The sequence below is a fragment of the Gallus gallus genome, chromosome 1, assembly GCF_016699485.2.
Source record: "Gallus gallus isolate bGalGal1 chromosome 1, bGalGal1.mat.broiler.GRCg7b, whole genome shotgun sequence".
NCBI lineage: Eukaryota > Metazoa > Chordata > Aves > Galliformes > Phasianidae > Gallus > Gallus gallus.
In genome coordinates, this window is record NC_052532.1 from 48,194,387 (window position 1) to 48,219,107 (window position 24,721).

A 24,721-nucleotide genomic window follows, 5' to 3' on the forward strand; every position below is an offset into this window, starting at 1 on the left:
TGCGCGATGGTCACCTTGCCCAGCAGCTTGTTGAGCTCCTCGTCGTTGCGGATGGCCAGCTGCAGGTGGCGGGGGATGATGCGCGTCTTCTTGTTGTCGCGGGCCGCGTTGCCCGCCAGCTCCAGGATCTCGGCCGTCAGGTACTCCAGCACGGCCGCCAGGTACACCGGGGCGCCGGCGCCCACCCGCTCCGCGTAGTTGCCCTTGCGCAGCAGCCGGTGCACGCGGCCCACGGGGAACTGCAGCCCGGCCCGCGACGAGCGCGACTTGGCCTTGGCGCGCGCCTTCCCGCCCTGCTTTCCGCGCCCCGACATCGCAGCGACTGAACACTCAGAGAGCAAACAAGCCAGGAACGCAGCGCGCAACCTACGGAGCTCGGCTACGCTCTCGCTTTGGCTCCTCGCCTCTGCGCTGATAGGCTGACGTCTGGGTCCGCTCTGGGCAGCCAATGAGAAAGCGAATCGAATTTGAACCAATGAAAAGCAGTTATAAGGGAGGAAAGGCGTGTTCTCGAGTTCCGACCAATGAAAGAGTGCGAAAGGAATGCTTCTCATTTGCATAGAGGGGCTATAAATAAATGCCTACGACCCCTTCGTTTCCATTCAGCGTCTCCTGGTCGTTTTTGTTCGCCTCGCTTCGTGAGCGCGTTGTGCCACTATGCCCGAGCCGGCTAAGTCCGCGCCCGCCCCGAAGAAGGGCTCTAAGAAGGCGGTCACCAAGACCCAGAAGAAGGGCGACAAGAAGCGCAAGAAGAGCCGCAAGGAGAGCTACTCGATCTACGTGTACAAGGTGCTGAAGCAGGTGCACCCCGACACGGGCATCTCGTCCAAGGCCATGGGCATCATGAACTCGTTCGTCAACGACATCTTCGAGCGCATCGCCGGCGAGGCGTCGCGCCTGGCGCACTACAACAAGCGCTCGACCATCACGTCGCGGGAGATCCAGACGGCCGTGCGGCTGCTGCTGCCCGGCGAGCTGGCCAAGCACGCGGTCTCGGAGGGCACCAAGGCGGTCACCAAGTACACCAGCTCCAAGTAAGCTGTTTTCATCCCCCGTGCCAGAGTCGCTCGACCCAAAGGCTCTTTTCAGAGCCACCCACCTTGCCAGAGAAAGAGCTGTAGTCATATCAGAAGAAAATAGCATAAGTTAATCCGGCTTTCTACTTCACATCTTTAAATACTTTTCTAAAAAATAATTCCTGTAAATACTATTACCTGCCAGCTTTGTTCCAGAAAATACAAGCATTTCTGCTATCTGCAATATTTGTCTGAAATTTTTAATGACAATTTAGTTGTTTTTTTTTTTTTTCCTTCTAGGTGAGACTTTATTTCCCCGTTTCCTCCTCCCCCCCTACTTTCTCGTTTGTTTTAAGTCTCGTTTGCAACGTTACCTTTCATCACATCCCCATCAGTGCCTCTCCGTTCGGATTTTAAGATGTGTTTTCATGCGAATAGGAGAGACAAAAGCGCTTCAGTAGATTTTACATTGCTGAAAGAGGCTCATCTGTTTCTATTAATTTTAACTCCATGAGCAGTGTTTTAGCTGCTATATCGACATCAGCCGCTTGAGGGTGCCTCAGTCCCAACTGTTATAGTTGAAGCGAGACGTGTGTCCGCGGTGCACCATAGTTTACATGAATTTGGTTAGTTACAGTTTATGCTTTCTAATAAACTGTCACCATAGCCCAAGCCTCCATATTTATACAATACGCGTGGAAGTTAATGAAATAGAAATCCTTTCTGACAGTTATTTCAATCATTTTCCTCTGTATACATGATTTTTTTTTTTTTTTCCAGTAACTTGCACCGCTTCTCTTGTTTTAGGAGAGACTAATTCCACTTGTAAATGCACAGTGAAGATGAATATTATTTAGGAGCTATTTCACCTTTCCAGTATTTGTAGCTCATTAATTAAACTACTGAGAACTGGAAAAGTAGCCACTGTGGTCTGACCTCTCAAAGCACACAGAATCACACAGAATGGCCTGGCTTGGAAGGGGCTTCAAGGATCATTAATTTCCAACCCACTCTCCCCCTCCCACCCCCCCCACAAGCAGGGCCACCAATCTCCACATTCAATACCAGGCCAGGATGCCCAGGGCCCCATCCAACCTGGCCTTGAACACCGCCAGGGATGGGTCATCCACAACCTCTCTGGGCAGCCTGTTCCAGCACCTCACCACTCTCACAGTAAAGAACTTCCCCCTTACACCCAACCTAAATCTTCGCTCCTTCAACTTAAAACCACTTCCTCGTGTATTGCTATTATCTGCCCTTTCAAAGAGTTGACTCCCCTGGTGTTTATAGGCTCCCTTTAGCTACTGAGTTATCAGCCCTGAAGTCTTCCATCCAAGCCCTCGGTTTTCCAAATATCAACCACAGTCTTTGTTAATCAGACATTGCTGCAGATACAGAACTGAGCTGTTAACACCATCTCTCAAAATGCATCTGAATAACCCTTATTTCCAAGTGCTATGCTGTGGCCTCAGCAACACACGGTTTCATCAAGAACTGCAGAACCACTGGACTCGAGCTTCCCAGCACTGATTGCATATGGTGTTTTAGCACTGGTGCAGAGACAGTCACTAAGTCTTTATTACTTTAGTCACTGATTCACAACATCAGTTTCGGCTTGAAGGCTGCTGTGGGAGGTCTCTGTTTTGATTTCGGACAACTGATGCTGGGATCCATCCTCCCTTCTCCCCGTTCTCTCACAGTATCAAACTGCACCTTGAGATCTACTCTTAAAGTATCTTAGAGTAAACTCAAACAGCTTTCCTTTTGTGCACCTCTCTATACACTAAAAAAAGAAGATTAAATACAGTGTGCTCCCACCTCTAAGTTCTTAGATAATGTAATGTGTGGGGGGTGTGGAGAGGGAATCTAGAAAATATCTAAAAGTCCTCATACTTTGATAGCGGTGATGCTCATTGGAATCATTTGTCAGAAGCTGTTATGCTTAGGAATGTGTTATGTAAAATTCAGATTCAGCTGTGTTGGCCTAAAAATAAATAAATAAATAGAGGTGCATTCTATCCCCCCAGCTCAGGGATGCACAAGCATTATCTCAGCCCTCCTGTTTGCATGCTGGGTGCTTCATTTGTGGAGCTTTCACATAAATTGGGTTGGATGATCTTAAAGGTCCCTTCTAACCCAAGCCATTTTATGATTCTATGAAATTCCAGACAATCTTCCTCTCTGGAAGACTGTTTCAGTACATGCATTTCTTACTCAAATCCTAAAACTCATCAGCACAGAAACTATTGAGTACGATTGCTCCTTCCGATCTCAGTACGGTATTCCAGTGTGGGTACAGTCTCAGATACTGCTGTGCTGTGTACACAGATAGCATTCCTGTCCAGACATACACACCATCAGATCTGACTGCAGCACCATTGTTTTCCATCTCAGTGCTGAGACCCCAGTCACTGCAGTGACAAAAACCAACTACTGTTCAAAACGTTGTATGCTTGCTGTTTTTTTGCCAGTAATAACAGCAGTAAGAATTAGGCTCAGCAAGAGTAGCAAACATAATTTTATCTCACAGGATGGCAAATGTTCAGAATTAATGAAAACAACACCGTGAATATGAAATCACACAATAGTGCATTATACCAGCTGTTGTATGCTTTAAAGTTCTTTACTATAGGATTCAAAGCAGCTTCCATTGTCTTCCTACACATCCTACCCAGAGTACACTTCCCAGGAAGCAGAGGGTGGAACAACATTCACATAAATCATCCTGGGAAATGCTATAAAGCACAGCCTTCAAAAAGGCCATTGATACTCTGTTTTATGTCCCGTCAGTGCCTATCTTGAAAATCTCTCTTCATTCACATGAACAGCAACACACGGTAGGTATATTTTTGTTTATGTGAACACCTTTGGGATTTTATCAATCGACCACTAACACTGTTTTGCGCCTGTAGTGCGTTACCAACCATAAGGTATAGCAAAGTTAAAAGCTGCCATTGCCTTATTTTTCTTTTCTATAGTCTGTTAGAGTCAAACAGTTTCGGAAAGACATTATTTATCTACATATATATACATGAAGTACATTTTGTATTTGTCAGTCCCTTATGAGTAAAACCAAATGAGATAAAACCACACATCCGTCCTTTGCAAAAGTGAAATACAGCATCTGGCTGAACACGTAACTGCTGCTCTGCTTTACTGACAACACAGCACAGGAAGAAGATTCAGATATCATAAATAAGATGATTAGTGCCAAAGGTCTGATTGAGAAACTGAACAAAAACAAACACACTTCTCTAACTATTGTATACGGCTTCCTGGCTGGTTGATTGGTTTGAGTCAATATTTGCTCACCCACTTCTCAGCTCACATTATTTTCCAAGCTGCCAGAGATTATTTATTATTAAACACAGTGCAAATTGTTCGAATTAGTGCTGTGTGAGTTAGGCCACTCCTATCCTTATTTTCCAGTTGGATTGCAACAGAGTATATTTGAAAACGATTTGCATTATGAAAATATAAATAGTAGGTATCAATAGTTGGAGGGGGGGAAATCCCACTGGGAAAGCCCTTCTCCCTGCCCAGCTCACACATGTGGGATGGGAGGAGAAACACGATGAGGAGCAGCAGCATCCATTTCCCTCAGGACTGGGTCACAGAAGCAGAGGCCCACACAGCTGCAAAGCAACCTCTGGAACTCATCAGGGGCAGTACTTATTTTGTTATTTTTATATATATATATATATATATATATATATATATATATATATATACTTGGTGGCTGCAAGTAACTTGCCGTACTTTGTGGCCCTTCCTGACGCCACTCTCAGAGCAGTCTCCAAAATATTCGTTGTCACACTCATGATTGCCGACCTTTAACCAAGAAGTTAATTCCATTTCCTTTTAACACGAACACTCTGGTAGCAATTCTGCACATATACTTATTTTAAATCTGAAGAGAAGAAGGAGTTTATATATGAAAGGAGTAGCAGAACAGCTCAGAATTCTCATCACCAGCAGAATCCACAACTGTTTGTACCACTCTGTTCGTGTCACGTGTAGATTTGAGTCTTGAAAGACTCTTGAAAAGTCCTGAAAGGAAAGAAGCAGAGGCCATGGAGTTGTGGATGAACGCTGGACTTCAGACAGAGCAGGAGAACCTGTGCTGCTGTTGTGCAGCATCAGAGATGTGAAGAAACACACACCTACGTGCACTGCAGCCACTGCTCATTTGGTAGCAAGCAGCAGCAGCTGCTCCCTCAACAGCCTTTCAATTGTGAGAGTTTCTTTGCCTTTTGCCCCTGGGACACAGCCAGACTTGCTTTTTCAAGTCATTCTGCACACGTACAAAAAAAGAGGACATGACTATAGAAGTGATACATCCCCATAAACAGGGCTGCTTCCTTATGTGCTCCCAACACACGACCACACAGCTCAGCATCATAGCAGACACAGGCAGCTGGGCGGAGCTGAGCTGGCTCAGAGGGCTCTATTTGTCCACATCAGCCTCATACTCAGACTTTCAGGCTCTGCTGTTGGAAATCCTTGATACATCCCCCCCCCCAGAAGTGAAGTCATCATGTGGGTGTCACACACGTTTGGTTCCTGCAAAAGAAGAACACACAGGCTGATGCAGTTTGAGTCCTGCAGGATGACTTCATGCCACACAAAGCCTCGTGGAAAAAGTGATATGAATTCTGCTTCAGATATATAATAGCAAACTTTGACTGCACATTATGAACTAAGAAAAAAAAGACAGCCTCACGGAGGCAAATGGAACTACAGCAGCTTTTAGATTTCGCAGCTAAGAAGAAAAACCCGCGGCCCGCACTGCCAGGAAGCACCGCCCCTTCGGCGTCTTACAGCGCAGCGCCCCGAAGGCGGCGGGGCGCCTCCGCCTGAGCGGACACAGCCGAGGAAAGACGTTGGGCGCACATCGCAGCGTTACAGCGCCGCCTCCACCGGCACTGCCCCGCAGGGAGAGCTGCGTGCGGCTTTGCGTCAGAGCCGGGGGACGTCTGGAAGGGGCTGAATACCAAACGGAAGACGCAGATGTAAATGAGAGAACAGCCCGCACACATCTCATCAACACTGACAGGAAACAATAGAAGTGGAAAAAGTGCATCAACTCTTTTAAAGAAATAGTGGGTGGCTCTGAAAAGAGCCTTTGGTGCTTGTTTTAGGATATGCTCAAAGTCGTGCTCACTTGGCCTTGGCCTTGTGGCTGTCGGTCTTCTTGGGCAGCAGCACGGCCTGGATGTTGGGCAGCACCCCGCCCTGCGCGATGGTCACCTTGCCCAGCAGCTTGTTGAGCTCCTCGTCGTTGCGGATGGCCAGCTGCAGGTGGCGGGGGATGATGCGCGTCTTCTTGTTGTCGCGGGCCGCGTTGCCCGCCAGCTCCAGGATCTCGGCCGTCAGGTACTCCAGCACGGCCGCCAGGTACACCGGGGCGCCGGCGCCCACCCGCTCCGCGTAGTTGCCCTTGCGCAGCAGCCGGTGCACGCGGCCCACGGGGAACTGCAGCCCGGCCCGCGACGAGCGCGACTTGGCCTTGGCGCGCGCCTTCCCGCCCTGCTTTCCGCGCCCCGACATCGCAGCGACCGAACGTCCAACCAGCAAACCAACCGCTCGCAGCAAAGCGCTCTCCGGCCGCGCCCGCCCGCTTATATTCAGTTCGGGCGGAGCGGAGGCGCGCTGTCGGATAGGCCGAGCGGTCGGCGCAGCGCGTGCAGCCAATGGGAGAGCGGATCGGCGGGCACCCAATGGTGGGCGCGCGTTGTGGTGACGCCACAAACACGAACTTCCAGCCAATACCAGTGCGGCGCTGCGGAGCTGCTGCTTTGCATAGCGCCGCTATAAAGGCGGCTCCTGCGGTCGGCTGCGTTACTGCGCTCCGAGCGAGTGTGCCGGTTGTGTATTGCGAGCTCGTTCGGTGTTCAGCTATGCCCGAGCCGGCCAAGTCCGCACCCGCCCCGAAGAAGGGCTCCAAGAAGGCGGTCACCAAGACCCAGAAGAAGGGCGACAAGAAGCGCAAGAAGAGCCGCAAGGAGAGCTACTCGATCTACGTGTACAAGGTGCTGAAGCAGGTGCACCCCGACACGGGCATCTCGTCCAAGGCCATGGGCATCATGAACTCGTTCGTCAACGACATCTTCGAGCGCATCGCCGGCGAGGCGTCGCGCCTGGCGCACTACAACAAGCGCTCGACCATCACGTCGCGGGAGATCCAGACGGCCGTGCGGCTGCTGCTGCCCGGCGAGCTGGCCAAGCACGCGGTCTCCGAGGGCACCAAGGCGGTCACCAAGTACACCAGCTCCAAGTAGGGCGGTCCTGATCCTCACTTTGAACCCAAAGGCTCTTTTCAGAGCCACCCACTCATTCAATGAAAGAGCTTTAATTACCGTGTTTTAGTGTTGTTTTCTCTGTCAATCTGCTATATATATTGTCTTCTAGTGCATAGTTTTCTTTCATTTTATTTCCCCGTGTAGTCTGACAAGCCTGCGAGTTTCCCGAGCTTTTACTTTTTAAGGCAATTTATATGTCTCTTTGAAAGGGGAGATAAAAGCAAAAACGGCCGTACGAAATAAGCTAGTCTGGAAGGATGTTCTGCGGGTTAGATTGCAAGCGTTTAGCGGTGTTAAAATAGCCTCGGACAGGGCCATCGATGAAGCTTTTCAAATGCAGACGCTTGTATCTCAGCAGAGGCGCTGTAGCCGCGGCGCACGCTGTACAGGCGCGTTACTCCGCAGCCCGGGGGCTGAGACACCTGGATGTAGGGCGCTGATCGTTCTATCAGAACGCCATTGTCCATGGGCTGCAGAGGCGGAGCACCGCTCCCTGAGCCGGACGTCTCTGAATGCCGGGTGGAGCCCGTGCGGCGCGGTTGTGCAGGGAAGCGGCCGGAGGAGGCGGTGCTGAGGCTGGGCGGCCCCGCGCGGTGCGGCGGTGTCCGCTCGAGCAGCGCCTTTCAGAGCCGAGCCCCCTTCTGCCAGTCCGCGCTCGGGGCGCGTTACCCAGCGGGAGCAATCCTCCCCCATCCATCTCTTTACGCGTACTCAGACCGCGCAGGAAAGACGCTTGTCGCCTACTTAAGATGTTTACACCGTAATTAGCGCTCGTTGATTTGTCTGCGTGATCCTTAACGCTACCAGAGCAGCTTCTTAGGAGTTCATCGTAACGTTCAACAATAACGGTGTGAATGCCTTGGCGTGCGGTGGTGATAAGGTATGAAAGCCCTTCCTTTCCTCAGTACTTTGACCGCCGTCACCTGATCCCTGACAATAAATTCAGGGCCTTCAGCAATTCCTTCAAAATCCTCTGCAAACTGATATTCTGTCTAGGGAAGGTTGTTTTTCCTAGATAAGCAGGACATCTGGAGCCTGCAGGTAGTCTCTCAATATTCCACGAGCTTTGAAGGGATACGCTGCACCCGGCTGGGGTTGATAAGAAGGTCAAAGTGCTAATTAGAAACTTAGTCAACAGCCATATTTTTTGTAAATAAGTTCCTGGCCGTATGTAGGACCTGGACTGTGTAACATGCAACCTTCTGCCTGGATAACACCTCGCAGTGGAACCTCACGACACTAAAAACCTCTTGCAAGGACCCCATATTTACATAGCACGTACGTGGCATTAGATTTTACTATGATATATTAGATTTTAATATGTGTATCAATTCCCAGAATACGCAGGAAATTTGGGGAAATTGAATGGATATTCACGTGTTTGAATACATCTAATGTGTGCTTTTGCTACTGCACTTGTATGTGAGGAGCAGCGATCCTCTATGAACCTACTGCTACTATAAAGTAATGTCATTTCCTAACCTGTCATTTGGGTTAGCGAGTTTCATCCCCACATTTTGGTGATGGTTTTCCATTGTTATGAACAAATATTTTACCGATCAGCTTAACCCTATTGCTTGCATATGATCCATACCTTTAGGTTTATTATTGTTATCATTATTACTGAGGATAAGCAGAAGTGTAAACCCTCTTCTCGTTGGGTTTTGCAGATATGCAATTGTGACCTTTCTGCCATTTATTTTCTACCAAATGTCCCCAGGAGACATTGGTGTGTATTACTTATTGACTGGGAAAGACAGCTAAAGGAAAGAGATGGTGAGAGACTGGTGGAATTCACACCAGAAGGTTCAGTGAGTAAATACCAAGCAGTATAAACCAATTTTCCTTTGGGTGTTCCTTATAAAATTTCAGCTGGCAGTCAGAAGCCCAAGAAAACAAAAACATACCAGCCACCGAGATGTGCCTTTGTACACATGTTGTGTTTAACTGGATGGAAGAGGAAGCTGAATTCACTCCCCAGCGGGGAGCCGATCGACCTGATGTCAGAGGAAAAGGGAACTTAGTTGAGACAAAGAAAAAAGATCACACCACTGAAAGCAATGGTTTTAGCACCCTTTTGTTCTCCCAAAGCACGGCCTTCCTGCAGGAGCAGTGCGCAGAGACACCCCTCACAGCCCGCGTCACCCTGAACTGTGTGTGCCTTCAGATCTTGTCAGAGATTCGGTTCCCTGAACACCGACTGACCTTTGGAAGATGATTCAGGGGCTCTGGTTCCACGGAATGGAAAATCCGGCCTTGGCCCTGCAATACAGAGCGAAAATGTAAAGGAAGATTTAATTCCCATTCTGCTTCTAGGTCTGTGTCAGAACAGGCTCTGTTCCCACAGGGAAAACATCCCACAAGGCTAGGCTCTTCTTCCTCCCTTCCATGATATGCCCACTGCTGGGATAATATCAGGGCAGGTTCCCCTTGAGCTGAATGAAGACAACCTGTTGCTTACTTAGAGTGACCCACTTCAGGATCGCTGCTTGGATGAATACTGACTGCAAAGTATCACAGGTGTCATCAGAAGTGCCTTTCAGCCTGCTCTGTCTTTGCTTCCTTTCTTTCACCTATCCTCCCTCCCATCCACCTCATCAATCCAATGGTGCCTCCTGCTCACGTTTCCAGTAATCTTCTACACACAGCACCCTCCCACTGCCACTCCTCCTGGGAAAGCATCATTTGTTCCTTATGGCACTGCAAGCAATGCCTGAAGTTACTGAACACGTAACATCCACCTCCTCCCTGCCTCATCAAACACCTGCTTTCTGCCTCTGGGTTGCAGTTCTGAGTTATAGCAACTCAGCCAAGAATTGTGCTGAACTCTGTCATAGTAGGTCTAGAAAGACAGGAGAAGGTTGTAGCAGGTATTAAGAACCAGAGAAAACATTTTGTCATTTCTTTGCCCAGCTGAACAAAGCGCAGATACCACTCCCCACATCCTGCTCCAATTGTCTGCGTGCAGTCACACAAGTGTAGATTGACAGCAGTAAAAGGATGGACATAAGAGAGAGAGAGTGGTAGAAGTGTCACAGTGGTGTAAATTGACGATATCTTAAGGAGAGACCAAAATACCAGGGGACTTGTGAATCAAAGCTGAGCACCACTGAGTACCTGCCTCAAGAACCCAAACATCAACAGGATGGTTGGCAACATCCTGTCAGAAAGTGGACTTCTGGTGGCCCCACATATTCTGCTGCAGTGGTCCTACTGGCAGGTGAGGCAGCCACTGAGAAATCCTGAGCCATGTTAAGAGAAGACATCGCATAAACTACAAATGTCCCACTGATCTTGCTGATACCACTACCACAACCTTCTTCTGAAATGGGTAGGTTTCCCAACCCCAAAATATCTGGGAAGGACATGTGCATACCAGCTTTTCAGTGTCTCATCTCCAGTGCTGGCTTTGCAGCGTTCTGCTGTTCATCCAGCACAGCCTACAAGGAGGAAGGGTAGCTATGATGTCTTCCCCATCCTGAAGCACTGCAGCTGGTGGCACTCTTCCCATCTGTGCAGTGCTTCTTTCCAAGAATGATTATTTCCTAAGCTACTGGGCATTTAAGTAGCAGCTCAACCACCTCACCTCTCCGCACTGCCAGCAGATGTAGAAGACCATACAGGACAGTTCAGTTCTCAACAAGGTGTTGTTGCACAACTGCCACTTCATATTTCACCCTGATACAATCCGTACCCACTTTGCCACAGCTACCAGGCTGAAGTCGAAGATAGCATGTGGTTCTCATAGTCTTGGGGTGCAAATGAAAGCTTGGCCACACAGCATGGCACTTTTACTGAGGCTGTTTGTGGAATGGACAGCCCAGGAGAGTGTTTCCTCTGAGCAGACCCACAGGGGAAGGAGCTGCTGTGTGCAAGGTAAGCAACAGCAGTCCAGGCACGAGGTGCCAGATCTCCAATGACACGTGCAACGTGTGCCGCAGCAAATAAACTATCTTGTTAATGCTCCACTGAAAGTGACATTTCACATAGAATCACAGAATCATTAAGGTTGGAAAAGACCTCTAAGATCAAGTCTGACCATCAACCCTTCCGTACTGTGCCCGATAGGCCACGTCCCTATTAGAGCACGTGACTTAAGGGCAGAAAGTGCAAATCTGTGTTTGAAGTTCTGTTCATGTTTGCCAAAAATAATCCTGAACATTTGTCTGAATGCCTGGAAATATTCAGTACGCTGCATCTCAGTGATACAGAGAGTTTCCATTCTCCATTTCCTCTTGGTCTCCAAAGTGCTGTACATGTTTTTCAGACATGTCTCCTGTGACCCTCCCAGCTTATTAAGTGACTGAGGCAAGTGGAGACTAAGAGTGATGAATGGTTGTTTTCTCTCTCCCTGAATCCACGCTCCCTACTGGCAAAATCTCTTATTAGTAAAACTTTAACTTACGTATATAAATTAAACAGTACTGTAACATTTTCAGACTTGTTGTATTCATGTGATATTGAAGCATCAAATACTGAACGTGAAACTTTATATTGACTAATAGATCCGAACTGATCCTTGGGATTACACCTTAGCTGAGTTCGGGAGCTTTTAAAAACTAAATGGTCTGGAATGAAAAAGGAGCTATTGCTGTTTTTTTGCATGTTTTGATGTTGTTTTGCATCAAACTAAAACTAAATATTTGAATTTGGAGAATTTTTGCTGGGAAATAATTTTAGGAACATTAAAGAAGTCTGTACGGATATTTCTGGCTAAATAATGGCAAGTTTTCTGCCTGATGTCTACTATGCATCTGACCGTGGATTTCTTACAGAAAGATATTACTGATCTATATGGGAATTTAAAAAATCTATGAGTGCTAAAAACCTCTTATCATGAGGAAGAGTCCTACGCTGGAGACTGAGCTGTAAGGAGTAGTAACACTTCCCAGCTGAGAAATAGATTTTTTTTCTCTTTCATGTAACAGTGTGTTATTATTTAGAACACCATCAAAAATCCATTTTTAAATAACTGCCTCTACCCATGACCAGATGTCCCACAGATCATCCTCAGTCGAGCAGATTTACATTGCCATGAGTGACTTTGTGACTTCATTTATTTACTTTTTTTGTGTATGTGGAGCACGGAGAAATCCGAATTAACCTAATAGAATCACACATTAGAAGTGTGAATGAAATACAGCATTGGTACAGACAGTAGCTCTGAATAACCTCAACTCCTTCTCTTGTTACACTCCCACATGTGATGCTATTCTGTTGTCTGTCTTATGCAGACAAAAGCCACTCTGGGACGTGACCACATCTCTTGGTGGTTTCTCACACTTTAGTAGTACCCAAGTCATGGTAAATCAGTGCTGCTGGCAAAATCCTTAAACTGTCTTCGCTGCTGCCATAACTTCACAAGGCTTTGTGTGCTGTGTTACTACAGGAAAAGCAGAAAAAAAACAAATGACTGCATTTTCATAACAGGAAATAATCCCTCGGGTCTCCTGTCCTTTCCCACATTGTACTGCGTATTTCTGAACAAGTAACTCCACTATCCAACCCATCCCAAGAAAATCATTTTATACATATTCAGTTTAACCCACATCACAAAATCCTGCCTCGGTAAAAGGAAGCCTTTCTCCCCCCTACACCACCTTCCCCATGGTTGTTCTGATCTGCCACCAACAGCTCAAACATGAGCTCATCTGTGACTGTTTGTGTGCGTGTTGTGCCACTCTCTGACCTTCTACCAGGGGAAAAGAAGTGCATGACGGCAGGAATGAGCAAAGCTCTGTCTCAGAAATCTGAACGAACCAAGAGAAGAATTGTCCAAAAGCTGCCATGACCTCATTTCTTTGTTTAAGCAGTTCTTTCAGTGGCACACAAAAGGTTAAAAAACGAAACCTGCTGCCAGCAGAACCAGCGCTGAGAGCAGGAGACACTGTGCTGCAGTAGATGGTTATGTCCTCTCATGTGAGGCCCCGGAGCACAAAATAACCCAAAACAATATACACAAAATAACACTGCATCCTGTCCTCTCACTGTCCTTGTGCTCATGGTCTCTTCTGCCACAGCATTTAATAACTGGAAGGCAAAGTTGGCTCTATTTTCTGTTTTCATCAGATCCTATGTGGATGGTTCCCACTTGGATCCTGTTTCTACATGTCTCACCAGAGAAAAAAAAAAGAAATGTGTGCTGTAAGATGGGAGACTGTAGCTCTGCTTTACATATTCAATGCCGTGTTTCATGTTTTCCTGAAATACAGGATTTTAATAATAGTCTATATATAAAATGAATGTAAATAAAATGAAGTATAGGGGACAAGGCAACAGAAACAGGTCTCTTATTATGAGCTGGACATAATCAAGGCTCAAAATACAAATTTTGGCATTAGAGCTCCAGATATCAGCCTCTAGAGTATAGAAGTGCTGAGAAGGAGAGGAAACAGCAGATAAACGTAAATGAAAGGAAATGTATTTATCACATTTACAAAGCTAGCAAATACTGCGCCATACTGAATTTAACTTACAAACATACAGTCAAATGCAAAATAAAGCTTTCCCAGGTTATGTAAGAGCATTTTTGACCTGGGAAGAAAAAAAAAATCCAAGCAATTATGATGAGAAGTATTGAACGGCCGTATCATAGCATTTCCTCTTTAGCATTGCCCTCAATTTCCTGCTCTAGTTTACCTTGGCAGTGCTGAGGAGAGAACTGTTTGATCACCCACTGGATTTATATTGAGTCATTAAAGAAGTCCCTGCAGCCCAACCTGCAGTTCTTTCCATGTGGAAAACATGCCCATCGTACCTCGATTAGTTCTCGCTCCGCTGCTGTATTTGACCGACAATACGCCCTCAGCTATAAAAATAATCACAAATGTAAACACTTTACCTTAAAATGTGAACCCGGGGATGAATGTGTTTGCCTACTTTGGTTCATCAAAAGAATTCTTTGGGGAGAAAGAAATGGAAATACGATTAATTGAAATGTTAATGCGAAGCTGAAGAAAGCTGAAGGGAGCAGAGGAAGAGCATCTGTATGTTCTTGTAAGAGGTTGATGCTGCTGGCTAATTAAACAGATCTGGCATTCATTTAACTATTTCCGGTGAAAGACACATTCTTTCCTCACTTTTTATAAGCCCTGTGCAAAGCCATGTAGGGCACTATGTCCAAAGGTTTTGTTATTTTTAAGAGATGAAGCCGTGTTAACGGGAAGCAGCTCCTAACCCAGCTGCAAAGCTCGGAGGAGACTTTGTGTTACTTGCTTCTTTTCAAAGCTGGTTTAAGCAAAGAAGATGACTCGGAATTACCTCCATTTTGCACTACATGGATAAAAAACCGTCTCAGGAACATGAATCCGCTGCCACTGTGGCGATGCCGTCAGAAACATATTTGCAATATAGAAGTAAAAATAAAAATCTCCCTGTCCAGCTCTTCGTGCAGTCCCCAAACTCAGAGATTACAGTCCTGTATAAACGTCATTTTACATCTGAGAGGAAAGAAACTCAAAAAGACAAAACTACCCTCTGTCCCCAGCACCGGGGTTAAGAAACGGCGTGCCGCGACCACCAATTTTTACCAAAATCACACTTTTTTGAGCAGGAAGAAACACAAGCCGAGATGCAGCGCGCCGGGCGGCGGGGCGGGGAGGGCTCCGCAACGCACCAATCAGCGCCCGCTGCGCTGCTATAAATAAGAGCGCCTCGGCCGCAACTCCTGCTTCTCCTCGCGCAGCTCCGACATGTCTGAGACCGCTCCGGCACCCGCTGCTGAGGCAGCGCCCGCCGCCGCCCCGGCTCCGGCTAAGGCCGCCGCCAAGAAGCCGAAGAAGGCGGCGGGCGGCGCCAAAGCCCGCAAGCCCGCGGGCCCCAGCGTCACCGAGCTGATCACCAAGGCCGTGTCCGCCTCCAAGGAGCGCAAGGGGCTCTCCCTCGCCGCGCTCAAGAAGGCGCTGGCCGCCGGTGGCTACGACGTGGAGAAGAACAACAGCCGCATCAAGCTGGGGCTCAAGAGCCTCGTCAGCAAGGGCACCCTGGTGCAGACCAAGGGCACCGGCGCCTCGGGCTCGTTCCGTCTCAGCAAGAAGCCTGGAGAGGTGAAGGAGAAGGCTCCTAAGAAGAAAGCATCTGCAGCCAAGCCCAAGAAGCCGGCGGCCAAGAAGCCTGCGGCTGCTGCCAAGAAGCCCAAGAAGGCGGTGGCAGTGAAGAAGAGCCCCAAGAAAGCCAAGAAGCCGGCGGCCTCAGCCACCAAGAAGTCAGCAAAGAGCCCCAAGAAGGTGACCAAGGCTGTCAAGCCGAAAAAGGCGGTGGCTGCCAAGAGCCCGGCCAAGGCAAAGGCGGTGAAGCCCAAAGCTGCCAAGCCCAAGGCGGCCAAACCCAAGGCAGCCAAGGCGAAGAAGGCAGCGGCCAAGAAGAAGTAAACCCTTGTGGGAGAAAACCCTTGACCCGCTTTTAAACCCAACGGCTCTTTTAAGAGCCACCCAAGATTTCCCAAAAAGAGCTGAAAACACATTTTTTTCAATTCAGCGATAAAATGATTCTGCTTTTTCAATATGTGTTTCAATATTTCAGTCAAATATGTGCTGAAGAACGTCAAGGCCTTGTAATAGCATCAAGAATTGTCACAAGTATTTGCTGTAATGGAAGGTAGTGGTTCACTCCTAAACAGTCATTGCCAGATGAAGTACTTAAGGGGCTGAAGTCTGTTACCTTGTTACAAAAGTGAGAATATTGTAGCAGGTACTAAATGCTTTTGTAATGAAGACTGACTATGGGAGAGCTGGAGAAGAGCCACAGGGAGGGAATGAGTGTTCATGCTTTGCCAGACTTAACCTAAGGAGGTAGGACCAAAAATGGGAAAACAGAGGAAAACAAAATGCACTGAAATGGCCACAAACAATTGAACAAAGCAGTTTCATTAAAGAATTTAGTACTGCTTCTCCAAAACTTAATTTATTGAAGGCACTTAATACAATTCCTATATTATATAGAAGCAATTTAGCTCTTTTTCAGGCATTGTGGGTGGCTCTGAAAAGAGCCTTTGGGTTTCTCCACGCACTGTCCTCAGCTTTTTCACTTGGCCTTGGCCTTGTGGCTGTCGGTCTTCTTGGGCAGCAGCACGGCCTGGATGTTGGGCAGCACCCCGCCCTGCGCGATGGTCACCTTGCCCAGCAGCTTGTTGAGCTCCTCGTCGTTGCGGATGGCCAGCTGCAGGTGGCGGGGGATGATGCGCGTCTTCTTGTTGTCGCGGGCCGCGTTGCCCGCCAGCTCCAGGATCTCGGCCGTCAGGTACTCCAGCACGGCCGCCAGGTACACCGGGGCGCCGGCGCCCACCCGCTCCGCGTAGTTGCCCTTGCGCAGCAGCCGGTGCACGCGGCCCACGGGGAACTGCAGCCCGGCCCGCGACGAGCGCGACTTGGCCTTGGCGCGCGCCTTCCCGCCCTGCTTTCCGCGCCCCGACATCGCAGCGACCGAACGTCCAACCAGCAAACCAACCGCTCGCAGCACAGCGCTCTCCGGCCGCGCCCGCCCGCTTATATTCAGTTCGGGCGGAGCGGAGGCGCGCTGTCGGATAGGCCGAGCGGTCGGCGCAGCGCGTGCAGCCAATGGGAGAGCGGATCGGCGGGCACCCAATGGTGGGCGCGCGTTGTGGTGACGCCACAAACACGAACTTCCAGCCAATGCCAGTGCGGCGCTGCGGAGCTGCTGCTTTGCATAGCGCCGCTATAAAGGCGGCTCCTGCGGTCGGCTGCGTTACTGCGCTCCCAGCGAGTGTGCCGGTTGTGTTTTGCGTGCTCGTTCGGTGTTCAGCTATGCCCGAGCCGGCTAAGTCCGCACCCGCCCCGAAGAAGGGCTCTAAGAAGGCGGTCACCAAGACCCAGAAGAAGGGTGATAAGAAAAGACGAAAGAGCCGCAAGGAGAGCTACTCGATCTACGTGTACAAGGTGCTGAAGCAGGTGCACCCCGACACGGGCATCTCGTCCAAGGCCATGGGCATCATGAACTCGTTCGTCAACGACATCTTCGAGCGCATCGCCGGCGAGGCGTCGCGCCTGGCGCACTACAACAAGCGCTCGACCATCACGTCGCGGGAGATCCAGACGGCCGTGCGGCTGCTGCTGCCCGGCGAGCTGGCCAAGCACGCGGTCTCCGAGGGCACCAAGGCGGTCACCAAGTACACCAGCTCCAAGTAGGGCGGTCCTCACTCTCACTTTGAACCCAAAGGCTCTTTTCAGAGCCACCCACACTTTCCATGGAAGAGCTAAAGCACTTGGTGGTGATATTTTGTAGTTTTTGTGTGTTCAAATAAGCAAGATAAGCAGAAGTAAGGTGTTATAAAGCTGTTAAGTGTTAGCTGTTTGAAAGTACCTGCTAGCTATATACAATGTCACAGCATCTTCTGGGAATCACGTTTATCAAGGATCATTAAATACGTCTTTAGAGTCTTAATTACCTATTGTTTTGTTTGTGGGACACTACCAACCAATACTGATGTCCTCGTCAGTGGTTAAACTGACCTGTGTAAATGGTTCCTTACAATTCCTCCACTTACGCATGAGTGAAAATTGTGTGAATTGGGCACTGCTAAGGTGTGGATACTGTAAGGTCGTTGTATGATAATAACAGAGTTCAAAGCATGGAAGTATCACCATCAGCATCTGTTAGGAGCAGGAGAAAGCGAAGAGGGTACTATTGCCCCGGTACAATAAGGAACTATTGTACTGTTGTTTCGGTACCGCGCAGCACTGCCCATGGCCCCGAGCACCGTGTCCCCTACGGCCCCGGTCTTCAGCACTCACTCCTTCCTCTCCGCAGCCCCGCCGCTCCGCGTCGCAGACCCAGGGAGGGACGGGACGGGACGGGCAGGAGAGCGGTGCTCGCGAAATGCGCAGCGGCCGAGGCGGACCTGAGTGAGGACTGCACGGCGCTCCCCGGCTCAGGGAGGGGGCGGGGCCAGGTCGCGGGAGCGCTAGGCCGTTCTGGGCGCGTCTCCCCTTCTTGGAGGAGAGCGGAGCCTTACCGAGGGCGGGTGCCGGAAGGAGGGGTCGGGAAGCAGCCCGGCAACGTTCGCGCTGCGCGAAGCGGCGGCTGTGACCCGCGCCTGCCTGGAAGCGGTGCTGCCGCGGCCCTGCCTGAGCCTACAAGCAGCCAACGCGGAGGGCTCGGGAGCACGCCGAGAAAAAGCGGGCTCTGCCTCCAGGCCTGCTTCTGGTGGGTGGGGGAGAGGGGGGAGCGGGGAGTAGGGAGAGTCTGAGGCAGGGACAGCGGGACTGTGCGATTCCCCCGTCACGCTCTACGCTGCTAGTCGTGGAGACGGCTCTCAGATTTCTCCTTAAACAATGGTGGAGCCGGCAGCGAACTGGCCGTGACGGGCTGGCTCAGCGAGGAGAAGAGCAGGCGGATTGGAAGAGGCGGGAGGGGGAAGGGCTCGGCGGCTCCAGTTGCCAAGGGGGCGGGGCGGGGAGGGGCAGGGTTCCCGCCTGCGAAGCGCGGGCTTTTCGAATGGCCGCCTCGGCCAATGACAGACTGCCTCCCGAGAACGTCCAATCGGCAGCGAGCGAGCGGCTATAAATACCGCCGCCACACAGCGCTCGCCGCTGAGCGTTTGCTGGGCGTAGAGAGTGTGTGGTCGAGTGCTGTGCGATGGCGCGTACGAAGCAGACGGCGCGTAAGTCGACGGGCGGGAAGGCGCCCCGCAAGCAGCTGGCCACCAAGGCGGCCCGCAAGAGCGCGCCGGCCACGGGCGGCGTGAAGAAGCCGCACCGCTACCGGCCCGGCACGGTGGCGCTGCGCGAGATCCGGCGCTACCAGAAGTCCACGGAGCTGCTGATCCGCAAGCTGCCCTTCCAGCGCCTGGTGCGCGAGATCGCGCAGGACTTCAAGACCGACCTGCGCTTCCAGAGCTCGGCCGTCATGGCGCTGCAGGAGGCGAGCGAGGCCTACCTGGTGGGGCTCTTCGAGGACACCAACCTGTGCGCCATCCACGCCAAGCGCGTCACCATCATGCCCAAGGACATCCAGCTCGCCCGCCGCATCCGCGGGGAGCGTGCCTGAGGCTGCTGTGCCTTCACTGCCAATCCCAAAGGCTCTTTTAAGAGCCACTCCATCTACAATAAAAGGAGCTGTTAACACTCGATTTAACTAGTCACTAAACACGAAATGTTTATCTGTGTTAATTTTTTGTTCTCTGAAAAACAGTATCTTATTTTACAGAGTAGCATGAGAAGTGATAAAAGTTAATTATTTCCTTTTTGATACCCACATGCAAAACTAGCTCCTTACCATATTACCTCCTTACCATATTACCTCAGCACAAGGAATAGAGGTTGCCCTTTTAGTGTGTGATCAAGGTTATCTGATGGCATGTAATCAGACTCGCTGCATGTATGAAATAGAGATTTTAGTTCACTCATGTTGAGCTTTAAATGTAATGTCAGTAGTAAAGACATAGTGAGTAAAAAAAATACAGCTTAGCACTTCATATTTCATTACTCGTTGCATAGTGTCAACAGCTCCTTTTATTGTAGATGGAGTGGCTCTTAAAAGAGCCTTTGGGTTTGGCAGGGAAAGCACAGCAGCCTCAGGCGCGCTCCCCGCGGATGCGGCGGGCGAGCTGGATGTCCTTGGGCATGATGGTGACGCGCTTGGCGTGGATGGCGCACAGGTTGGTGTCCTCGAAGAGCCCCACCAGGTAGGCCTCGCTCGCCTCCTGCAGCGCCATGACGGCCGAGCTCTGGAAGCGCAGGTCGGTCTTGAAGTCCTGTGCGATCTCGCGCACCAGGCGCTGGAAGGGCAGCTTGCGGATCAGCAGCTCCGTGGACTTCTGGTAGCGCCGGATCTCGCGCAGCGCCACCGTGCCGGGCCGGTAGCGGTGCGGCTTCTTCACGCCGCCCGTGGCCGGCGCGCTCTTGCGGGCCGCCTTGGTGGCCAGCTGCTTGCGGGGCGCCTTCCCGCCCGTCGACTTACGCGCCGTCTGCTTCGTACGCGCCATCGCACAGCACTCAACCACACACTCTCTACGCCCAGCAAACGCTCAGCGGCGAGCGCTGAGTGGCGGCGGTATTTATAGCCGCTCGCTCGCTGCCGATTGGACGTTCTCGGGAGGCAGTCTGTCATTGGCCGAGGCGGCCATTCGAAAAGCCCGCGCTTCGCAGGCGGGAACCCTGCCCCTCCCCGCCCCGCCCCCTTGGCAACTGGAGCCGCCGAGCCCTTCCCCCTCCTGCCTCTTCCAATCCGCCTGCTCTTCTCCTCGCTGAGCCAGCCCGTCACGGCCAGTTCGCTGCCGGCTCCACCATTGTTTAAGGAGAAATCTGAGAGCCGTCTCCACGACTAGCGGCGTAGAGCGTGACGGGGGAATCGCACAGTCCCGCTGTCCCTGCCTCAGACTCTCCCTACTCCCCTCTCCCCCCCCCCCCCCACCCACCAAAAGCAGGCCTGGAGGCAGAGCCCGCTTTTTCTCGGCGTGCTCCCGAGCCCTCCGCGTTGGCTGCTTGTAGGCTCAGGCAGGGCCGCGGCAGCACCGCTTCCAGGCAGGCGCGGGTCACAGCCGCCGCTTCGAGCAGCGCGAACGTTGCCGGGCTGCTTCCCGACCCCTCCTTCCGGCACCCGCCCTCGGTAAGGCTCCGCTCTCCTCCAAGAAGGGGAGACGCGCCCAGAACGGCCTAGCGCTCCCGCGACCTGGCCCCGCCCCCTCCCTGAGCCGGGGAGCGCCGTGCAGTCCTCACTCAGGTCCGCCTCGGCCTCTGCGCATTTCGCGAGCACCGCTCTCCTGCCCGTCCCTTCCCGTCCCTCCCTGGGTCTGCGACGCGGAGCGGCGGGGCTGCGGAGAGGAAGGAGTGAGAGCTGAAGACCGGGGCCGTTGGGGACACGGTGCTCGGAGCTACGGCACTGCTGCACTGTACGCAGCATTTGCGTGGCCCCATTTGCTTCCCACTTCGCTTGAATGAATGCTCATCGTGATGCTACTCTCACTTGAGCCTTTCGATTGTTATAATCACATCGTAATGTTGTAGCGTCAGTGCTTCAGCGTTCCGCTAATTCATGCGGCTTTTTAATAGCGCACCTCCGGGCGGGACGTTAAGGAGTGCTGCTTGGGGACGGATAAAACATTCACCCCTGAACTCACAACGCACTTCAGGGACTGATGTAAAAAACAGTCGCACAGTTACTTGCAGCCTTAAATAGGAAAACGGGACTTAAAAAAAATAGATTTAATCAAGTGCGGATTGCGCTCTCTGGCAGGTAGGGAGCGCTGCTTACTTCAACCAGATAAAATACAGTTACGGAAAGACGGTATCACTTAAACTAATTTTGCTCCTTTTCAGAAAAGCAGCAAAAACAACTACAGGCTAGTATCAGCGCTTTAGCTCTTTTACTGAAAACGTGGGTGGCTCTGAAAAGAGCCTTTGGGTTCAAAGTGAGGATCAGGACCGCCCTACTTGGAGCTGGTGTACTTGGTGACCGCCTTGGTGCCCTCGGAGACCGCGTGCTTGGCCAGCTCGCCGGGCAGCAGCAGCCGCACGGCCGTCTGGATCTCCCGCGACGTGATGGTCGAGCGCTTGTTGTAGTGCGCCAGGCGCGACGCCTCGCCGGCGATGCGCTCGAAGATGTCGTTGACGAACGAGTTCATGATGCCCATGGCCTTGGACGAGATGCCCGTGTCGGGGTGCACCTGCTTCAGCACCTTGTACACGTAGATCGAGTAGCTCTCCTTGCGGCTCTTCTTGCGCTTCTTGTCGCCCTTCTTCTGGGTCTTGGTGACCGCCTTCTTGGAGCCCTTCTTCGGGGCGGGCGCGGACTTGGCCGGCTCAGGCATAGCTACAATGAGCTCAAACACCAACACAGCAACCAACCACAGAAACGTTTCCTGTAACTCCGCTCGCCCTCTTTTATAGTCGCTGTATGCAGATTAGGTTCCTCTATGCTCTGTTTCTATTGGGTGATACAGGCCCTTCCGCTCATAGGTGTCCATAATTCTTCGCCATTGGTTAGAATACGATCCGCGCTCCCATTGGCTGATTTTGCAATCGCTTTTTCTTAGCCTATCGAATCGCGCTCTTTTTAGTGAGAAGGGATATAAGAGGGAGCTGCCGGGTTGCTCCTACTACTGCATTTCTTTCGCTTTTGAATCTGTCGTTACTGCCATGTCGGGGCGCGGAAAGCAGGGCGGGAAGGCGCGCGCCAAGGCCAAGTCGCGCTCGTCGCGGGCCGGGCTGCAGTTCCCCGTGGGCCGCGTGCACCGGCTGCTGCGCAAGGGCAACTACGCGGAGCGGGTGGGCGCCGGCGCCCCGGTGTACCTGGCGGCCGTGCTGGAGTACCTGACGGCCGAGATCCTGGAGCTGGCGGGCAACGCGGCCCGCGACAACAAGAAGACGCGCATCATCCCCCGCCACCTGCAGCTGGCCATCCGCAACGACGAGGAGCTCAACAAGCTGCTGGGCAAGGTGACCATCGCGCAGGGCGGGGTGCTGCCCAACATCCAGGCCGTGCTGCTGCCCAAGAAGACCGACAGCCACAAGGCCAAGGCCAAGTGAAAAAGCTGAAGACAGTGCGTGGAGAAACCCAAAGGCTCTTTTCAGAGCCACCAACAAATTCAGCAAAAGAGCTTCGATCTCATATTAAAAAGTGACAAAAAGTTAAAAAAGAAAAAAAGAAAAAAGGCTCAGCGGGAGCTTAGATTCGAACTCCTACAATCAGTATAGAAACGCCCGTGTTACTTCCCTCCCGCCCGCACTCCCCCCCCCCCCCCCCCCCCCCCCACGCCCATTGTGGCCGCGCTGCGTTCCCGGAGAGCAATGACAGCTGCGGCCGCGCAGCCAACCCGTGCGCAGTGCGGGCAGTTTAAAGCTATCGTAGCGCTGCCTCCAAGCGGCGCAGAGGTGTAGCGACCGCCACGGTCCGTAGCCCGCTCCGCCCACCCATCTAAACCACAAGAGGGTTTCTCAAGTCTTTCTCGGGAAGCGCCCAAGAAAGTCCTTGAAACTACTACTGAAAATAGTTATTTCAGCTCTTTTTGGGAAATCTTGGGTGGCTCTTAAAAGAGCCGTTGGGTTTAAAAGCCAGTCAAGAGTTTTCTTCCATAAAGGTTTACTTCTTCTTGGCCGCTGCCTTCTTCGCCTTGGCTGCCTTGGGTTTGGCCGCCTTGGGCTTGGCAGCTTTGGGCTTCACCGCCTTTGCCTTGGCCGGGCTCTTGGCAGCCACTGCCTTTTTCGGCTTGGCAGCTTTCTTGGGGCTCTTCACTGACTTTTTGGTGGCTGAGGCCGCCGGCTTCTTGGCTTTCTTGGGGCTCTTCTTCACTGCCACCGCCTTCTTGGGCTTCTTGGCAGCAGCCGCAGGCTTCTTGGCCGCTGCCTTCTTGGGCTTGGCTGCAGATGCTTTCTTCTTAGGAGCCTTCTCCAAGCCCTCTCCAGGCTTCTTGCTGAGCCGAAAGGAGCCCGAGGCGCCGGTGCCCTTGGTCTGCACCAGGGTGCCCTTGCTGACGAGGCTCTTGAGCCCCAGCTTGATGCGGCTGTTGTTCTTCTCCACGTCGTAGCCGCCGGCGGCCAGCGCCTTCTTGAGCGCGGCGAGGGAGAGCCCCTTGCGCTCCTTGGAGGCGGACACGGCCTTGGTGATCAGCTCGGTGACGCTGGGGCCCGCGGGCTTGCGGGCTTTGGCGCCGCCCGCCGCCTTCTTCGGCTTCTTGGCGGCGGCCTTGGCGGCGGGGGCCGGGGCGGCGGCGGGCGCTGCAGCAGGAGCGGTCTCAGCCATGGCGGCGCTGCGAACAGCTCTACAGGCGGAGGCCGCGGCGCTCCCATTTATAGCAGCGCAGCGGGCGCTGATTGGTGCACGCCGCCCCGCCCCGCTCCGCTGCTGCTCGGCGCTCGGCCGCTCGGCTTGTGTTTCTTCGCGGAGAATAAAGTGTGTTTTTTATACTTTATCTGTCACGAAATCGCTCTTTCTGTACATCTGAGGGAGCGTGCAGGGGTCTATTTTCACCCGTGGTCGTCTTGTTCTTGAAAGAGTTGCGTTCGGGCGGAGAGAGGGCGATAAATCCCGTGTTCCGCAACCGAGCGGTCCTTCCGAGAGCGAAAGTTTTGTTTTTCTTTGTAAATTATAAGTTCTCCTTTAACGCTGGCGCGAAACAACAAAGTCGGCGTCAATCTCCAGAGGGTCTTCTTTCCCCCTGAGCGGGAAGCGGGCGGCCCGGGCCCCGCTGCTCCGAACCACACGGCTCCAAACGTGCCGAGGTAGCACAGCTGCCGGCTGCGGTGCCTGCGCGCTGCTCGCCCCGCTCTGCTCCTCCGCCACTGCCGAACGCTCCGTTGGGGATATTTCACCCCAAACTTCCCAAGCTACAGTTCCAAGCGTGTCTGTGCCGCATAGGAGACGGTGTACAGTCTATGCGCCTCCAAATGGGAGGCTTTCTCTGCAACCCTTTGCTGCTGTTAGCGTGGCACCGGGCTCTTTAATGGCAAT

At 51.8% G+C, this 24,721-nt stretch overlaps 10 protein-coding genes across 11 annotated transcripts; 5 read left to right on the top strand and 5 right to left on the bottom strand.

The window, feature by feature from the left end:
- Positions 1–597: 597 nt before the first annotated feature.
- HIST1H2BO (histone cluster 1, H2bo) lies at positions 598–7,379 on the top strand. 2 transcript variants are annotated; one of them, XM_046914891.1, is made up of 2 exons: positions 598–708; positions 6,968–7,379. In XM_046914891.1, exons 1-2 carry the CDS (start codon positions 658–660, stop codon positions 7,295–7,297), a joined length of 381 nt encoding a protein of 126 aa, XP_046770847.1. In that variant the 5' UTR covers positions 598–657; the 3' UTR covers positions 7,298–7,379. The 2 variants fall into 2 exon arrangements, with proteins under 2 accessions (XP_046770847.1, XP_004937730.2); XM_004937673.5 differs by having other exon boundaries at positions 598–696; positions 6,956–7,379.
- Positions 6,083–6,614, bottom strand: HIST1H2A4L2 (histone cluster 1, H2A-IV-like 2 (similar to human histone cluster 2, class H2A, member C)). The gene has a single exon (XM_040668142.2). The coding sequence runs from the start codon at positions 6,564–6,566 to the stop codon at positions 6,177–6,179; it is 390 nt and encodes a 129-aa protein (XP_040524076.1). The 5' UTR covers positions 6,567–6,614; the 3' UTR covers positions 6,083–6,176.
- A 7,600-nt stretch (positions 7,380–14,979) lies between the features above and the next one.
- On the top strand, positions 14,980–15,749 carry HIST1H111L (histone cluster 1, H1.11L (similar to human histone cluster 1, class H1 genes)). The gene has a single exon (NM_001040643.1). The coding sequence runs from the start codon at positions 15,010–15,012 to the stop codon at positions 15,685–15,687; it is 678 nt and encodes a 225-aa protein (NP_001035733.1). The 5' UTR covers positions 14,980–15,009; the 3' UTR covers positions 15,688–15,749.
- A 432-nt stretch (positions 15,750–16,181) lies between these two features.
- HIST1H2A4L3 (histone cluster 1, H2A-IV-like 3 (similar to human histone cluster 2, class H2A, member C)) lies at positions 16,182–16,766 on the bottom strand. Its single transcript, NM_001278068.2, has one exon. The coding sequence runs from the start codon at positions 16,727–16,729 to the stop codon at positions 16,340–16,342; it is 390 nt and encodes a 129-aa protein (NP_001264997.1). The 5' UTR covers positions 16,730–16,766; the 3' UTR covers positions 16,182–16,339.
- A 256-nt stretch (positions 16,767–17,022) lies between these two features.
- Positions 17,023–17,716, top strand: HIST1H2B5 (histone cluster 1, H2B-V (similar to human histone cluster 1, class H2B)). The gene has a single exon (NM_001079721.2). The coding sequence runs from the start codon at positions 17,080–17,082 to the stop codon at positions 17,458–17,460; it is 381 nt and encodes a 126-aa protein (NP_001073189.1). The 5' UTR covers positions 17,023–17,079; the 3' UTR covers positions 17,461–17,716.
- Positions 17,717–18,863: 1,147 nt separating this feature from the next.
- Positions 18,864–19,371, top strand: LOC121106438 (histone H3). The gene has a single exon (XM_040668121.2). The coding sequence runs from the start codon at positions 18,911–18,913 to the stop codon at positions 19,319–19,321; it is 411 nt and encodes a 136-aa protein (XP_040524055.1). The 5' UTR covers positions 18,864–18,910; the 3' UTR covers positions 19,322–19,371.
- Positions 19,372–19,750: 379 nt separating this feature from the next.
- LOC100857439 (histone H3.2-like) lies at positions 19,751–20,305 on the bottom strand. Its single transcript, XM_015289440.4, has one exon. It carries the CDS (start codon positions 20,256–20,258, stop codon positions 19,848–19,850), a length of 411 nt encoding a protein of 136 aa, XP_015144926.1. The 5' UTR covers positions 20,259–20,305; the 3' UTR covers positions 19,751–19,847.
- A 1,345-nt stretch (positions 20,306–21,650) lies between these two features.
- Positions 21,651–22,131, bottom strand: HIST1H2B7L4 (histone cluster 1,H2B-VII-like 4 (similar to human histone cluster 1, class H2B, member N)). The gene has a single exon (XM_001233336.7). It carries the CDS (start codon positions 22,080–22,082, stop codon positions 21,702–21,704), a length of 381 nt encoding a protein of 126 aa, XP_001233337.1. The 5' UTR covers positions 22,083–22,131; the 3' UTR covers positions 21,651–21,701.
- A 241-nt stretch (positions 22,132–22,372) lies between these two features.
- On the top strand, positions 22,373–22,950 carry HIST1H2A4L4 (histone cluster 1, H2A-IV-like 4 (similar to human histone cluster 2, class H2A, member C)). Its single transcript, XM_425469.8, has one exon. The coding sequence runs from the start codon at positions 22,411–22,413 to the stop codon at positions 22,798–22,800; it is 390 nt and encodes a 129-aa protein (XP_425469.1). The 5' UTR covers positions 22,373–22,410; the 3' UTR covers positions 22,801–22,950.
- A 341-nt stretch (positions 22,951–23,291) lies between these two features.
- Positions 23,292–24,034, bottom strand: HIST1H111R (histone cluster 1, H1.11R (similar to human histone cluster 1, class H1 genes)). The gene is given in 1 exon segment (NM_001081703.1): positions 23,292–24,034. A coding segment is annotated over 1 exon segment (660 nt). The 5' UTR covers positions 24,014–24,034; the 3' UTR covers positions 23,292–23,353.
- Between the last annotated feature and the right edge of the window lie 687 nt (positions 24,035–24,721).